Source organism: Staurois parvus, unplaced genomic scaffold, assembly GCF_062004578.1.
Source record: "Staurois parvus isolate SC_StPar_1 unplaced genomic scaffold, SC_StPar_1.0 ptg000011l, whole genome shotgun sequence".
Classification (NCBI taxonomy): Eukaryota; Metazoa; Chordata; class Amphibia; order Anura; family Ranidae; genus Staurois; species Staurois parvus.
Genome location: NW_028317807.1, coordinates 19,270,120 through 19,286,717, shown reverse-complemented (window position 1 = coordinate 19,286,717; position 16,598 = coordinate 19,270,120). Strand labels below are relative to the sequence as shown.

The following is a 16,598-nucleotide window of genomic DNA, read 5'->3' as shown; positions in this document are numbered from 1 at the left end:
ATTTCCAGCTTTAATTTTCAGTATAATTGCATAAACATCTCATATAGGCAAAAAATAAGTTTAGTCACTCAGGAGTGTTTATTTTTAAATTGCATCTATAGCTAACACCAATTTTATTTTCTATGCAATCTAGTGACAAAAAAAAATGTAACAAAACTGAAAATATTTTCTTCTAATTTGATAAATATTAGTTTTCTAAAAATGAATATTGCGCTAAAAAATTATTTATTTGTTTATATATTTTGTCTCCTTTTATAACGACACTAAAATTACAATTCTGTTTGCATTGTTATTTATAAATTAAATATGTCTTTTTAATTTGCCAATTTTGAATGCAACACTAAAAAAGATGAACAAAGTGGATAAAAAGGATAGTGGAAAGATTAAGAACTACCAACCCCCCCAAAAAACACAGAGAACTCTCCTGTTCTATGAGCATAGGAAATATAATCCTACAATGTTGGCCACATCATTTCTGTCATACAACATAAGTTTGACAACTCCCCAAGTAGGTCATCTGATGATCCTTTATAATATGAGAACGATGTATAGTGTAATATCTATTATCCTAATAAAATAGTTTTGCAGGAAAAACAACTGTAGGAACCACCAAGACAAGCAGTGTTAATGTGGAATTACCTATTTATTTACTATTTATTGCTATTACTATTTACTGTTTAGTTTTTATAGAAACTCTTACCCTATTAAATAATAATACATTTTCTTCAATAAAAAACATGATGAAAGTATTCATGGGTCACAGACTTTCCCAAAAGAAAAGAAAATTATTACATGAGCTCAGAATAAAGAACATTGAATGTTGTCTGGTTACAGTCACTGGTTGGCCGAGCTACACTTTCTGTGCTGGCAGAGTGACTAATTAGGGGGAGCCATTGAAGTGAATTGCACTGCACAAGCATTTACAGTCTTTTTCAGTTCAGTACACCACTTTAGCTGTGGCAGTTAAGTTGAGTGTATGGCAGATGCAGAAAACATGTGCCAGTGTTCCATTGTACTTTAATTTTGGATTTTTTTCTTGCCTCCTGTCTTTTTGACAGCAGTCAATGGGGCAAATATAGTTGCCCAAAAGCATCGGTTGTCATCACACTGCACCACATGATCTGCTCCTATTGGTGCCCAGCAAGCTAATAACCCAATGCTTCTGCCAGGCAAGTAATGGACAACACAAGTAATGGAGGAGCAGAGGATCGGCACCAGTCAAAAAGGGCAAATAACTGGAAAAGAACTATTTCTGGCTGACAAATAATAAAAAAAATAATACAAATGTGAACTATAAAAAAAAAGAATACTAAGGAGAGTGCACAATTAAGAAAACAAAAACAGAAGTAGAAGTGAAATCAAAATCAGAAATAAAATAAAAAAGTAAAAAGGTGGTGAAAAAGAAAAAAATGGTAGTAAAAGACAAGTGGGGAAAAACATGGGAGGGTGACGGAAGATACAAAAAAGGGAACGGGGATAAGGAACATAAAAGGGAAAAAATAAAAATGTGATGAAAAAACAAGAAAGGGGTAAAGGGAAAGTGAGTGAAAAGGGGAAAAAGGGTGAAGAAAAAAGAAGCAGGTAAGGGGAAAAAGGGGAGTGGGATGGTAAGCAGGAAAGGAAAAAACAAAAACAAAAGAAAAAAGCAAGAGAAGTAGATACATAAAGAAGGAAACAAAGTTATATTGAGTCCTCTAAAATATCCAGTGGGAAGACCTAAAAGGCTTCTTTTTGTAAGAGTGGTTGTGGAACCTGGTCAATGCAACTCTAATGTCATTATGCTGTTTCCAAGAATCTATGTTTAAAATTTCTTGTGGTGTTTTCAATTCAGACCAAAGAGCAATACCAATTTTATGATAAATGCAAAAGTCAGTATCACAATTAAAACATTTTCCATTTGTATACATTTCTCCACTATGTGGATATGACAAAATGACTACCACATATTACCACACTGTTCACATTACATTTATTGTGCTGGTAATAGCTTTTCTTAGTAGAAAATGAGAATAGTGCTGATCAGTAATTTTTTCATGAATTGGCCTAACCAAGAGATTTTTTTTCATGTTTTTATTTCTTTTGTAGATATGTAAAGAAGGAATTTTAATTCAGCCACAAATATGAAGAATGCTGATTCTATTTAATGTTTCCCATGCAAGCCATGCTAAATGATTGTACACATTGTACTTATAGATTACATTCTAGATTTGTCTTGTTGGTAGTTTCTCTCAGAAATCTCTTTATGACCTGATCAAATGACTATTTCAGATATTTTCTGGGGTATCCCTATATTGAAGATTTGTGGCATATATGAATAATTTGATTTTCGCAATTTGTTGGGTTAGAGCAGATATGTAACATACACAAAAACTGTGATAAGAGTATAGTATCATAAGAGATGTCTAGGATTTGCAATGGGGTCACCAGTTCAATTTCATCATCAAAAAATATCCTTGAGGCAGAAAGTTTAGGATTAAAACCTGAGACGTGTTGTCTCCAACTGATTACAATACCAGAGTTACAGTATATCCTGTATTTTTGTTTTAGAACTATTTTATTCTGGTTCAATAATTTCTATATTTCTTGTGATTTTGTTTGCCCCTTTACATTTTTTACTATTTTTTTTCTTTTTGAATTTATTACTTTTATCTATTATTTTTTTCTTTGTTAGTTTCTTCTTTATTCACCTTCTTCTCTTGCTCTTTTGTGTTGTTCATTCTTTTTTTCTGTTACTCCCCTTTATTATCCCATTTCTACCCCCTTGCCTCTGTTTCCTCTTTGGCCCCCTCCTCACTTCCTATTTCATCTTTTCCCCACTTTTTCCCATCCTCCCCAGTCCCCCCACTCTTTACCCCTTTCACTTTTTAATCTCTTTTTATTCATCCCCTTTTCCGTTCCCTGTTTTTGCTTCCCTTCTACTTTTTTTTATTTAATTTCTATTGTCATGTTCCCCTCTACTTTTATCTTAATTGATTTCTTTATTTTTCTTCAAGATGCATTCCCATAGTGTTTTTCTTTTCTTTTATAGTATACATGTTTTTGTTAGTTGTCAACCATAAAAAAAACAAAAATGTTTTAGCCATAAAAACATCATCCTTTACCTAGCCCTCCTTTAGAGAGCTTTACTTGTCCTGTTTACACTTGAAACATTGGGTTACTAGATTACTGGCAACCCATAGGGACAGATTATGTGGTGCAGGGTGATGACATATAGCCTTCACCTGGTGATTTCCAGGTGGTGTGGGACAACTGTGGATCAGGGCAGAGGTGTTTATTGTCTGACACTACAGGTCAATTATTTTGCATCTTTCTACTGGAGGGGCTGCATGAATGCAATTAAAAGAGGGTTTCTTCTCACTGTGGAGAGATTCCCTTATACTTCCCGTTGCATTGCCAAGAGAGTAGTTGAGGGGAATCTTCCCATGAAACACTCAAAATGGTATAGCAGAAACTGCATAAAAATAATTGTAATTCTTACCTCATGCATTGGGTGATACTTAGTATAGGTATATGTTTCCAAAGACACTGCCTTCATGTTTTTATTATGGACCTTGTTCATGTCTATGATTTGTTGTACATCATCAATTAGTACACTAGAATGGAAAAAGAACCATATTTATTTATGACCATTGTTTCTCAGCAGTTTATTTAAAAAAAAAAAAAAAAAACTGTTGTTAATAGAATAGTTGTAAAGGACAACACAAATGACGAATAGATACAAACATAGATAGATGTGTCAAGTTTACATGTCAGGTAAAATTCTATTTTATGATGATAAAACAAAAAAAATGAAGTTTCAAGCCCAGGTCCAGGAATTAGAAAAACATCTACCCTTGCAATAGCTTCCACACCGAGTTAAATGCTTGTTATATCTAGGGGTGCCAGATTAAGGGTTCCATCAGTAGTGCAACTGTTCCCCCCTGTAGTCTTGCATGCTCATTCCTACCATGTAGAATACAGGGTGCAATAGGGTATGTAATGCATTTAACCCCTGCTGTGCAGGAAAGCCACAGATTTGTTTCTAATTCTTGGAGTTGGGGTTTATAGATACATAGTTATTTACACAGTATACAGTATATAAAGTAAAAGCGTAACATGAACAGTAAAGATTAGGGTCAACCTAGTACATGTGAAAAACAGAATACAATATTTCTAGAACATATAAAGATGAAATTTGTATTTATTGATCATGTGGCAGGCTCTTCCTGGTACCATACAGTCCTCACTCTTCATTATGAGAAGGTTATAACAGAAGATGGGAAAGAGAAGAGAAAAACACTGTTCGCTTTCCCAAAACAAGATTTTTTATTATGCATGTTCTTGTCAGGAATACCAGGTGTCGTTATCATATGAAACAGACATGACCAGAAATGTATGAACCTACACAGAGAACACCAGGCACGAGTATGATATAAAATAATGTGTGTTATTAAGGGATAATACCAGTAAAACAACAATATAACACACATGCACCAAGATAACCAAACCCCAAGAACCTAAACCAGTGAAGCCTAATGGGTGAGAGTGATCATGATTAATAAACTAAACCAGATGACTGAGCTAACTAGCTCAGATGGCAGGGTAAGACTAAAGAAGTAGCCAGTATCAAAGCCAGGGTCATACATGGAAGGTCAGGCAGAAGGGAGCAGGGAGCAAGCCAGGACAGGGAGAGGTTATGAGGGAGCAGGAACAAGCAGGTAGGTGAGGGGTCAGGATGCAGATCGGGATCCAAGTCAGGATGCAGGAACACGGTATACAGAGGCACATGGACAAACACCAAGGCACTGAAAAGTAGCACACGCAGGGCTTAACCACGTGCCTACCAGGCACTTTTACTCCCTTCCTGCCCACGCCAATTTTCAGTTTTCAGTGCCTGTCACACTTTGAATGAAAATTGTGCGATCATACAACACTGTATCCAAATTACTTTTTTTTTCCATTTTTTTGCGACAAAGAGAGCTTTCTTTTGGAGGTATTTAATTACTACTGGGATTTTTATTTTTTGCTAAACAAACAAAATAAGACCAAAAATTTTGAAAAAAAAAAGTTTTTCTTAGTTTGTGTTATAAAATTTTGTAAGTGAGTCTTCTCCTTCACTGATGTGAGCTGGTGAGGCTGCGCTGACGGGCACTGATAGGCTGCACTGATGGGCACTAATGAGGAGGCACAGATGAGGCTGCACTGATATGCAACACTGATAGGTGGCACTGATGGGCACTGATAAGTGGCACTGATGGACATTGATAGGAGGCACAGATGGGCACTGATAGGTGGAACAAATGGGCACTGACAGACATCACTGAGGAGGTACTGATAGCCAGCACTGAGGGACAATGAAAGGCAACACAGATGGGCACATAAAGCCAGCACAGATGGGCACTATTGGCCACACTGATGGGGCTACACTGATCATCAGGACACTGATGATCAGTGCCCTGATGATCAGTGCAGATGTCCCCCTGCTGTCAGCTGTCCAAGCTGTCAGTGTGAGGAGAGAACTGCCAATAACCAGCATGTCCTATTTATACTGTGATTAGCTGTGATTGGACACAGCTGGTCACATGGTAAAAGGAGGCTCTGATTGGCCCTTTACTTGGACATGTGATCAGCTGCATCCGAGGGGCACAGCAATCACAAATTGTGCAAAGCAAGGGGAGGGGGGTGTGTTTCTGAGAGGATGTCCATGCATGCCCTCCCAGAACCAGCTGGCCGCACTGTAGCCATTTTTTGGCTATATCGCAGTCGGAAAGTGGTTAAATAATCTTTCTGTAAGGAGCCTCAGGTGTTGACTGATTACCATGAGCTTCATTCTGCTGAGAGACACCCGCTGGTTGACATTGGAACTGCAGCTTATACATCTGAGGGCCACAGTGCCATCAGCAGGTGAACTCATTCCTGACAGTTCTTCACATTCATATTAACTCATTAGGATAATGGTAGGCTTCAGAAATGTTGCAACAGTTTTGGGATTGGACTGATATGCCACAGCTTGTTCTGAAAGAGATCTCTGTTTATATATATGCAGATTTATTCTCTATTCTCCTACCTATATGGGATGTCATATTCGAGAAGCATATTTTTAATTTCATTAACATTAGAAGATTGAATTCGGACATGAACCTCTTTTCCAGCATGTATTCCTTCAGGAATGTTTGGCTTCCACAAATCCAACTAGAAACAGAAGAAATAATCCACACATCAAAGATAAGTCAGCATTTTGGCTAAACTGAAGTTCATGATTATGTTGAAAAAAGACTTTTACTCAGTTCAGTGCAATCTAACGTATCTTGTTTTCACTTTTACCCATGATCTATCCCCATTTTGTAGAATTTATTTGGGTGCCTACACAGTTTAACAAATGCAAAATGTAGGCACTCCCCACCAGGTATTGTCATACTTTATATACAGGGTCCCATCCAATATTCCAGATAAGTAAACATATATTCATTGATCTTCTTGTGTTTGTGAATGCACCTGAAATTTTTCAGTCCTGAGTATTTGTAGGGTCAAGACAGGACTAACTACTGAATAAGAAAAAATTACAGTAATTACCCTTAATTTTTCATCCACAGTACACAAGGGAGTCATCAGGGATCTGGTTAGGGCCCTGTTGTCTCCATTAAGAAGTGTTATCCCCTTTTTGCATACCATCTCATAAAGATTTATCAGTGCCATTATTACAGGAAGGGCTCAAGTAGATGGGCATTCTTGTCCTTATTTAAAAAAATGTTCATTTGAACATGCTGCATCCAAAGAACCACAGCTCAACACAAAAATATCAAATGTAGCTTCTGAAATTGTTAGGAGGATCTTCTGGCCTGCTTTTAATGTGTGTTTGCATTAATGCAATAATATTAAAATGTACATATTTATTATGGAAAGTAACATTTGCACTCTTAGGCTACATTTTCTATATTTTTTTGTAAGTGGAATATAACAGGCTAAGTAATTTATGAGTCCCATAATCTGAAAAACAAGCAGACCTAAGAGTTCACATTACTTCCTTGAGGCACCCATCTTTTAAAGTGTTGCAAAAACATTTTTTCTAGTTTTTGGTAGAGTGGGAAAGGATTAGAACTCCTGTTGGGTTTTATTATTATCTTTGGCTACATTTTCAGATTTGCCCTGTTCTGTTGACAATGGGTTTACCAGACAGGAAAACACATCAAATATAGGAATTTTTAAGTAGACTTGGTAAATAAATTCTATACAGCTGAAATATGTACTCTTTCTCAAGATATCAAGATATCTTGAAAAGTGACATAGTAAGGGGTCAGGCAGTGAGTCGAAAAATTACCATACACTGTACGTTTTTTTTTGTTCAGCTAGAGGACTGAATGAAAAAAAAAAACATTACTCAGACACCCGCACCCACAGCTCTCAGCTCACACCAATCAGCCTACTATTTTGACTTAATATATGACCCTGAAACAGGAAGGGGGGGGGAGGTTATTGACCATCTATCAAGATCTGCAGAAATTTATTTTAAGAGAAGGAGAGGATTTTGTTGATATAATGTACAGTACTTACATAAAGAAGGGGTCAACTGGATCTGCAAATAAGAGATAGATCTAGAGGCCCATTTGAATTCAAGTTCAAGTAAAGCAGTGATAGTGTTGTAGTCATTAAACTAATTTTAGGGTTAGAATTTTTTAACTGAAAGGTTGGAGCTTTGAGAGAATGTAACCATGTAAGCAAATTGAGAATAGTTATGAGAGGGGACTATATTTACAAAAGGATGTCATCTGCAAAAGTGTACATTTATATTTCAGCTGGCCACATTTTACACCCATGATATCAGGGTTAGATTGAATAGCTATGGTATGGGGCTGCATCTCCAGCACAAACAATAATAGCGATAAGCAGCACCTCTGTTGAGTGCCTTTCTGAATATCCCTTAACTTATTTATATCCCCTTACTGATATTTGAGCTGTTGGAGCAGGGGCGGACTGACAGCTCATGGAGCCCCTGGGCAATAGGGGTCATGGGGCCCCTGTGTCCTTGCCCAAACTCAAAAAAGCCTATGAAAAAGGTACTGTATCAGGGGCATCTCATGGGGCCCCCTACTGACCCTGGGCCCTTGGGCAGTGCCGAGTTTCAAAATGGTCAGTCCGCCCCTGTGTTGGAGTATTGTAGAGGGCCTGGAGTATTGTAAGAAAAACAGAGCCAAACTCCAAGGAGTTTTGTGAAAGAAGCATGGCTTCTATATGGACAGAGGTGACCCAATTAGAATAAATCACTAACAAAAAAGTCAGTGCTCTATGGATTTTACCTGTTGGCCGTGAATGAACCCCACTTCAAAGTATTAGGATTTAACACCTGATTCATTGTTGACTGTAATAATATTTATTTTTTTGTTCAATAAGCTGATTATATGCTTTCCTCAATCATGAGGAAAGGTGAATCAAAAAAGTCTGAACAGTGGTTTTGTGCACAACCCAATTAGTGATAGGAGAAATATACAATTTAACATATTTTTAATATAATACATTATGTTTATCCAATGGGGTAAGTAAGATTTTTTTAATCTGACCTACATCATGACTGCTACGGATCCCAACACTGCTGCCATGGTTTATCTCTGATAATATTTAGAGTTTGAATTATCCTCCAAAAGGTATCAAAACATTTAACTATTATCATTCCTTAGACATGATAGCCATTCAAGAAACGCAGAACTGATAAACAAACTGGACAATTTTTTCTTAATCTGCTAAAATTTTCAAGTTGCTTGAACTGAATAGTATTCTGAGATACACATTTCCTCATTACAGATAGATTACCATTTCAAATGTATATTATTTTTTTATGCAACCACTAATAACTACTATGAAATTCACTTACCAGCCAGATATTGGTTAATTCTTGCAGATACTTAGCATGCTTTGCTGTCTGTGGGATGATTCGGAGCACTTGATCTCTGTAATACATGGTATTGTAAGCAATTTATTTTGTAATTCAGTAACAGAATCTAGTAACAGAATATAAAGAGTATTTTTACAAGACAAATGGGTCAATTCAACGCAAGTGTTTTTTTCATTATCATGTGTAATTAACTATTTCTTACAAATCTTCATTTGTGTATACAGTGTACTGTTTTTACTGGACAATCTGATAGATTTTATTCTCTGAATAAAATCTAGCAGATCGTCGCTGACAGAACACAGCTCTGCCAATCACAGCAGAAGCGGCACTCCGGTGGTAAGCACATGCTCCCCAGCGAAGGAAAAGCAAAATCACGTTTATATATGTCAATTTACACAAAACGCCTGCCCTGTAGCAATAGATATGCTATAGGGTAGCTAGAAAGTGGAGAATTATTGCTCTCACTCTAACGTTCGCGGATATACCTCATAATTGTGGTGCGATCGCCGTGTGCAAATTTGGGTGGGACCGATACGATCGGTTGTATTTGTGAACAAGCAAAGGGGAGTGGGGATACTTAAAAAGGTGGTGGCAAGAAGGGGGGGACCCCCTTTCAGCACCCTGTAAAAGTAATCCAGCAGCTGTATAGCAGCTAGGATTACTTTTACAGTGAAGGGGAAAAAAATGATATCTACTCATCGATGCAGCAGCGATGACTGAGATGACAAACTGGTATACAGTATCACTGGACAGGAAGTGGTTAAACAAGTGGATATACTGATGTCCTGATTTTATGTGGAACAATAGGGCTTCCCACCTCAGCTTAGCTGCCCTAATGCTGGATAAGCAATGTTAATGTGGAAATCTCCCATGCTATGTTATTGTGTTCTGACAGGACTACCAGCTGATTTTCCAGCATGCCCATTTATCAGAAGCCAGTCTTAAGACTGGCTTCTGTTGGGCAGAGAGCTGTACACACAGGTCAAAAGTCGACTGGTTCCTGCTGAATGTACTGAACCAGTAATGTGTACTGAGTTTAAGGCAGCATCTGGCCTCTGGTGGGTTGTCACTTCCAAAATGTTTTCAATATTTCCTGGCAGGACAGCTCATCCATGCACATAATTGGTTTGCACTAAATGATACCAATGTGTCTGTGGTGACAGAGACGGAGGTCCTAGGCTCTAATGAAACACTCCAGCTACTCCTCTATAGAGGCCCTCAAGCCAAATATTCTCTCTCTCAAACTCTGCGTTCCACTACCAAAGCATGAAGCAGAACCATTGTGCCTCTCCTAACCGATACTAAGTGGTCCCTGCACAGTCTGCTATGGAACAATCCGAATCCCCAGCATCTCTGCTCTCGATCTGCTCTGGGCGTCAAGGGGAATTAAGGTTTTGGGGGACTAGTTTCTGGATTCAACTGTATCATGCATGTACTGATGTTTCATTTAGCTTCTTTTCTTATGGTAACGAGTATGGAATTTCCCCTGCAGGATGACTCTTTGCATAAGGCTCATTCCACTGTGCACAAAGCATTACAACAGCCTGCATCAAAGGGGCTAAATAAATGCAGGGCACAGTGGGCTTTGGACCTTAGCTAGGGACAGACTTGTACAATTTAAAATTGTTCACTGATACCATCTCATGCTAGCCAGGGTGGGAAGGTCTTGGGTCACTAAGTCTGGTGACTGCTGTAGGTGCTCCTGCATGAATGAAGATTTTCTGCACATCTTCTGGACATGTTCAGTAATTCATGTGTACTGGGTACAGGTTTTACATTCAAGCAGTAACAGCTGTTCAGGTGCCCCAGGAGATTGCTCTTGTTTGTTGGGCATTTTAGATTCCCTGGCCAATAAGAAAGCAACTGGGATATTGCTTGTTATGTTTTTCTTTTATGCTAGGAAGGCCAACATCCTTAATTGGAAATCTCCTACACCACTGACCTTAAGTAGTTGGTCTATTGTATGTCTATTGTAAATGCTGCTCTTCCCTTGTACAAGGCCACATATAATAGCAGAGGATGTCCCTCTAAATTTGAGAACATGGTCCCCCTGGCTGGAGAACTGTCACATACCATGGTTGGAGGCCGACCCTTGTGGCACTGATTCGAGAACCCCGAAGGTGGTGACAGAGGTACAAGGCTTAAAGAAGCATGGGTGCCAATAGCTGGGTAGCAGGTCACTGCCAGAGTCAGAGACATAGTCAGAATGAGCCAGGGTCATACACGATGTGGCAGAAACATGGTCAGGTAGCAGGTCAGGGTCAATACCAGAGAAGCAGGTAGAATGAGGTTCAGTAGGGGGAGGAAGAGAACAGTCAGAGGTAAGCCAAGGTCGGTAACCAAATCCACAGAGCAAGGGCAGGAATTAGCCGAGTGAGCAACAAGAGATCAGTCAGCATATACAGGAACACAGGTCACGAGGAAGCTGAAGAACATCCAGCGATTAGCACACACCAGGGTCTCCTTTAAATAGGCAGCTTGGTGCCAATGCATGTGGACATGCGTGCTAATGCGCACTGGTGCCCAGAGATGCTCCTACGTGTCAGTGCTTGCTGGATATTAGCCTGAGATTGTCAGGTGCATGAGCATTAGCTGCTCCGGAAAGGGAATTAGCTGTAGTATTAGTATTAACATTGGCTGTGCTAGTATTAGTCCTCTGTCAAGAATTCTGATACTGCAGTTCTGGCTTGAACTCCCCCCTTTTATTTATAATAATTGGGTGGTTGGGAGACCCTCACTATATATAAAAGAGATTATCAGCGAGCGCTACTTCTAGATATAGTCGCTAGAACACCAAAGGTAACCAAAAAAACCTTCAAATACAAACATTGATAAAAAAGGTGCAGCGCTAAAACATATGCATATTAAAGTGCAAAGTGATCAGAACATATTTAAACATCCAAGATAGCCTAAAAGAACATATGCATAAAATATAAATATATAAAATACATAGAGAAATATTACCAATATCCGTGTATGGGTAATAAATCCAAGGGTGCCAGATGCTGTCATTAGTTAAATGCGCACTCACCAGAAGTGTGCTATAAACACACATTTTAGATATTATCCTGTCTCATCAGGTATGCGCAGGTCATCTGTCCCGGATTCAGCCAGGTCCACATAACACAGGATCTTTAGGCAGATGTCATAGTCCGCACCCTATGACTAAGTGCCTAGCACGAAACGCGTCAGAGGGGGCTACAGCAACTGAGACTTTACACCACCGCAGGTGGCCATCCTGAACTTTTATGGTTAGTGTATTTTCATTTCTTTTGTTTATGTTACTTGATATCTGTGGAATAAACTACCACTCAATACAGTATCACGCTATGTGGTGTCCTTCATTGGACTCTCCTTGTGAGCGCCGTCATTTGCAGAGCCCTCTTTAGTGATAACCCAACACAGTGATACACACTAAGGGACCCCAGAGAACCTTACGCAGACGTGACCAGACACTGTGACATCTGCCTAAAGATTCTGTGTTATGTGGACCTGGACAGATGACCTGAGCATACCTGATGAGACAGGATAATATCTCAAATGTGTGTTTATAGCGCACTTCTGGTGAGTGTGCATTTTGCTTATCTAATCACGGCACCTGGCACCCTTGGATTTATTACCCACGCACGGATATTGTGATCTTGAAAGGATCCTCACGTCTCTTTTTGGGACATTTATCACCAACAAATTTATAGCTAGGATGGTCATAGATATGTTAACACCTCACACACCATTTAAGGTGATGCTGCTCTTTCTGATCTCATTCTGAAAATGTCATACTCACAGATACAGTACTTCCCATATAACCTGTATTGATTTATCTTTTTTCTGAAAATATCTGTCTGACTGACATACTGTGAAAGACAATGCACATGTGTTGCAGCACCACCACAATGCATGATAATGCATTATTGTGTGTTGTGGTGCTGCATATCCCTGACACAATATAAGCTAATGTTACACACAGGACAACAGAGAACCTGGAATGGATTCTCAAAGCCATCTTAAAAGACTTTCTTGTGCATGCCTGTGGCAGTTAGCAAATCTCCCTATGCAACTATATTACATGTTAAACTGTACAAAAGGGTGTAACATGTAATATGATCTAAAATATTGAGTTTTAAGGCATTCTGACTTTCTATATCATTTACTTTGCTCGTTGTTTTCCTTTCTTCCATTCTCCTAACCTTTATTTTTATTTTTTTATCTCAGAAAACAACAACCAACCGACCATGCTATAGTAGGCAATCCATAATGGGACTCACTGGGGCTAGTCCCGGGGTGTCCAACCATGGTGCTCATAACTTATCAAATTTACTGCATCACACTCTGTGCTGATAAAACTAGCGCTCAAGTCAAGGCTATCTCCCAGTTGGGATATCCATTCTGTTGACTTCCAGCGTTGTAAAATTAATTTATGGGCCTCGAAAAGAACCTTGGCTATGGCTTATCTAAAAACATCCTCTGTGGGAATGTCACTTAAAATACCTACAAGGCATTGTTTAGGATCCTCTGGAACAGTGACATTAAAGACCTGATTGATAGTATTTATGACCCCTTGCCAACATACAGTTGTGTTCAAAATAATAGCAGTGTGTTTAAAAAAAGTGAATAAAGCTCAAACTCCTTCTAATAGCTTTTATTTCTATACACACAATGCATTGGGAACACTACACATTCTATTCCAAATCAAAACATGAAGAAAAATATATCAAATTTGTGTTGTTCCTCTAAAACAATTGAAGAAACGTGAATATTAGACTGTTCAAAAAAATAGCAGTGTTTGTATTCTTCTTTACAAACTCAAACATTCACTATATAAACTGAAACATGTTTGAAGATTTTGCTTTCCTTTGAATCACTTAATAAATATTTAGTTGTATAAGCACTGTTTCTGAGAACTGCTGTACATCTGTCAGGGCTCCCAGGTGTGACCAGAGGTGTGTGACTGACGCAGGGAAACGCAGACTTCAGATATGTGATAAACAATATAGTTTATTAACACTAACAATACAAACATAAACGCAGTGCAATACTAAAACATAATACAGTGCAAACAAACCAAACCAACCACCCACAGATAACAGTACATACAAGCAAGCGTCGTCAGGCAGGCCGGGTCAATATCAATTGGGCAGGTAGGTACAAGGGGAGCAAGCGGAGATTGGTCGGGGTCACAGGCCAGGTTCAGCAGGTAGCTAGCAGCGTAGTACAGAGGGTCAGGCAGAGGGATGGTCAGGGTCACAAGCCAGGGATCAGAACAGGTAGCAGGCAGCGTAGTACAGAGGGTCAGGCAGAGGGATGGTCAGACAAGCCAGAGATCAGAACAGGTAGCAGAGAATCACACAGGAACAGAGAGCAGGAACAGGATACAGGGCCCAAGAGAAACACAACACCAAGGCAGAGTCTGCAAGTCTGGCCATCCCTTAAATACCCCAGCATAATCAGTTCCAGGTGTTAGCTGGCTGCAAAGTTGAGTCTCTGATTGCTGGGAGTATCCGCTGGCCAGCCCTGGTACTGCAGATCAAAAGGCAGGTGAGTCCCACCAATGCTGGCTAGTCCATTCCTGACAGTACCCCCCCCTCAAGGAGCGGCCTCAGGACGCTCCAAACAGTCCTAGCTGGGCAAAATGTTCCACCGCCCGGGTCTGGTAACTGGCGGGATATCAAAGACTGGCACACCGGGCAGGACTCCGGGCAGGGGCACACCGGGCAGAGGCATATTGGGCAAAGGCACACCGGGCAGGACTCCGGGCAGAGGCACACCGGGCTGGACTCCGGGCAGAGGCACATCGGGCTGGACTCCGGGCAGAGGCACATCGGGCTGGACTCCGGGCAGAGGCACATCGGGCTGGACTCCGGGCAGAGGCACATCGGATTACCAGGCGAAGCAGCAGGCAGCGGGCCACCAGGCGGAGCAGCAGGCACCGGGCCCCCGGGCGGAGCGGCAGGCGCCGGGCCCCCGGGCGGAGCGGCAGGCGCCGGGCCCCCGGGCTGAGCGACAGGCGCCGGGCCCCCAGGCGGGGCGACAGGCGTCGGGCCCCCAGGCGGGGTGACAGGCGTCGGGCCCCCAGGCGGGGCGACAGGCGTCGGGCCCCCAGGTGGGGTGACAGGCATCGGGCCCCCAGGCGGAGCGACAGGTCTCGGGCACTCAGGCGGAGCGGCGGGCGCTGGACCCCCAGATGGAGTGACAGGTCTCGGGCCCCCAGGCGGAGCGACAGGTCTCAGGCCCTCAGGCGGAGCGGCGGGCGCCGGACCCCCAGATGAAGCGACAGGTCTCGGGCCCCCAGGCGGAGCGGCGGGCGCCGGACCCCCAAGTGGAGCGACAGGTCTCGGGCCCTCAGGCGGAGCGGCGGGCGCCGGACCCCCAGGTGGAGCGACAGGTCTCGGGCCCCCAGGCGGAGCGACAGGTCTCGGGCCCCCAGGCGGAGCGGCGGGCACCGGACCCCCAGATGGAGCGACAGGTCTCGGGCCCTCAGGCGGAGCGGCGGGCGCCGGACCCCCAGGTGGAGCGACAGGTCTCGGGCCCTCAGGCGGAGCGGCGGGCGCCGGACCCCCAGGTGGAGCGACAGGTCTCGGGCCCCCAGGCGGAGCGACAGGTCTCGGGCCCCCAGGCGGAGCGACAGGTCTCGGGCCCTCAGGCGGAGCGGCGGGCGCCGGACCCCCAGGTGGAGCGACAGGTCTCGGGCCCCCAGACGAAGCGGCGGGCACCGAGTCACCAGGCACGACAGTGGGCACCGAGTCGTCTGGCAAGACTGCGGGCACCGAGTCGTCTGGCAAGACTGCGGGCACCGAGTCGTCTGGCAAGACTGCGGGCATCGAGTCGTCTGGCAAGACTGCGGGCACAGAGTCGTCTGGCAAGACTGCGGGCACCGAGTCAACTGGCAAGACTGCGGGCACCGAGTCGTCTGGCAAGACTGCGGGCATCGAGTCGTCTGGCAAGACTGCGGGCACAGAGTCGTCTGGCAAGACTGCGGGCACCGAGTCAACTGGCAAGACTGCGGGCACCGAGTCGTCTGGCAAGACTGCGGGCATCGAGTCAACTGGCGGAACAGCGGGCACCGAGTCGTCTGGCAAGACTGCGGGCACCGAGTCGTCTGGCAAGACTGCGGGCACCGAGTCGTCTGGCAAGACTGCGGGCACCGAGTCAACTGGCGGAACAGCGGGCATCGAGTCAACTGGCAGGACTGCGGGCACCGAGTCGTCTGGCAAGACTGCGGGCACCGAGTCGTCTGGCAAGACTGCGGGCACCAAGTCGTCTGGCAAGACTGCGGGCACTGAGTCGTCTGGCAAGACTGCGGGCACTGAGTCGTCTGGCAAGACTGCGGGCACCGAGTCAACTGGCGGAACAGCGGGCATCGAGTCAACTGGCGGGACTGCGGGCACCGAGTCGTCTGGCAAGACTGCGGGCACCGAGTCGTCTGGCAAGACTGCGGGCACCGAGTCGTCTGGCAAGACTGCGGGCACCGAGTCAACTGGCGGAACAGCGGGCATCGAGTCAACTGGCGGAACAGCGGGCATCGAGTCAACTGGCAAGACTGCGGGCACCGAGTCGTCTGGCAAGACTGCGGGCACCGAGTCGTCTGGCAAGACTGCAGGCACCGAGTCGTCTGGCAAGACTGCGGGCACCGAGTCGTCTGGCAAGACTGCGGGCACCGAGTCAACTGGCGGAACAGCGGGCATCGAGTCAACTGGCGGGACTGCGGGCACCGAGTCGTCTGGCAAGACTGCGG

General features: G+C 43.2%; 1 protein-coding gene across 1 annotated transcript in view; it reads right to left on the bottom strand.

Annotated features, from left to right (window-relative positions):
- Window positions 1–16,598, bottom strand: part of LOC149473822 (carboxypeptidase O-like) — an 82,505-nt gene that overhangs the window by 52,268 nt on the left and 13,639 nt on the right. Inside the window, exons 2-4 of the mRNA XM_089671542.1 lie at window positions 8,846–8,921; window positions 6,047–6,171; window positions 3,479–3,593 (exon numbers count right to left, since the gene is read on the bottom strand). Coding sequence (XP_089527668.1) covers window positions 3,479–3,593; window positions 6,047–6,171; window positions 8,846–8,921 — 316 coding nt within the window. The remainder of the gene's footprint in view (window positions 1–3,478; window positions 3,594–6,046; window positions 6,172–8,845; window positions 8,922–16,598) is intronic.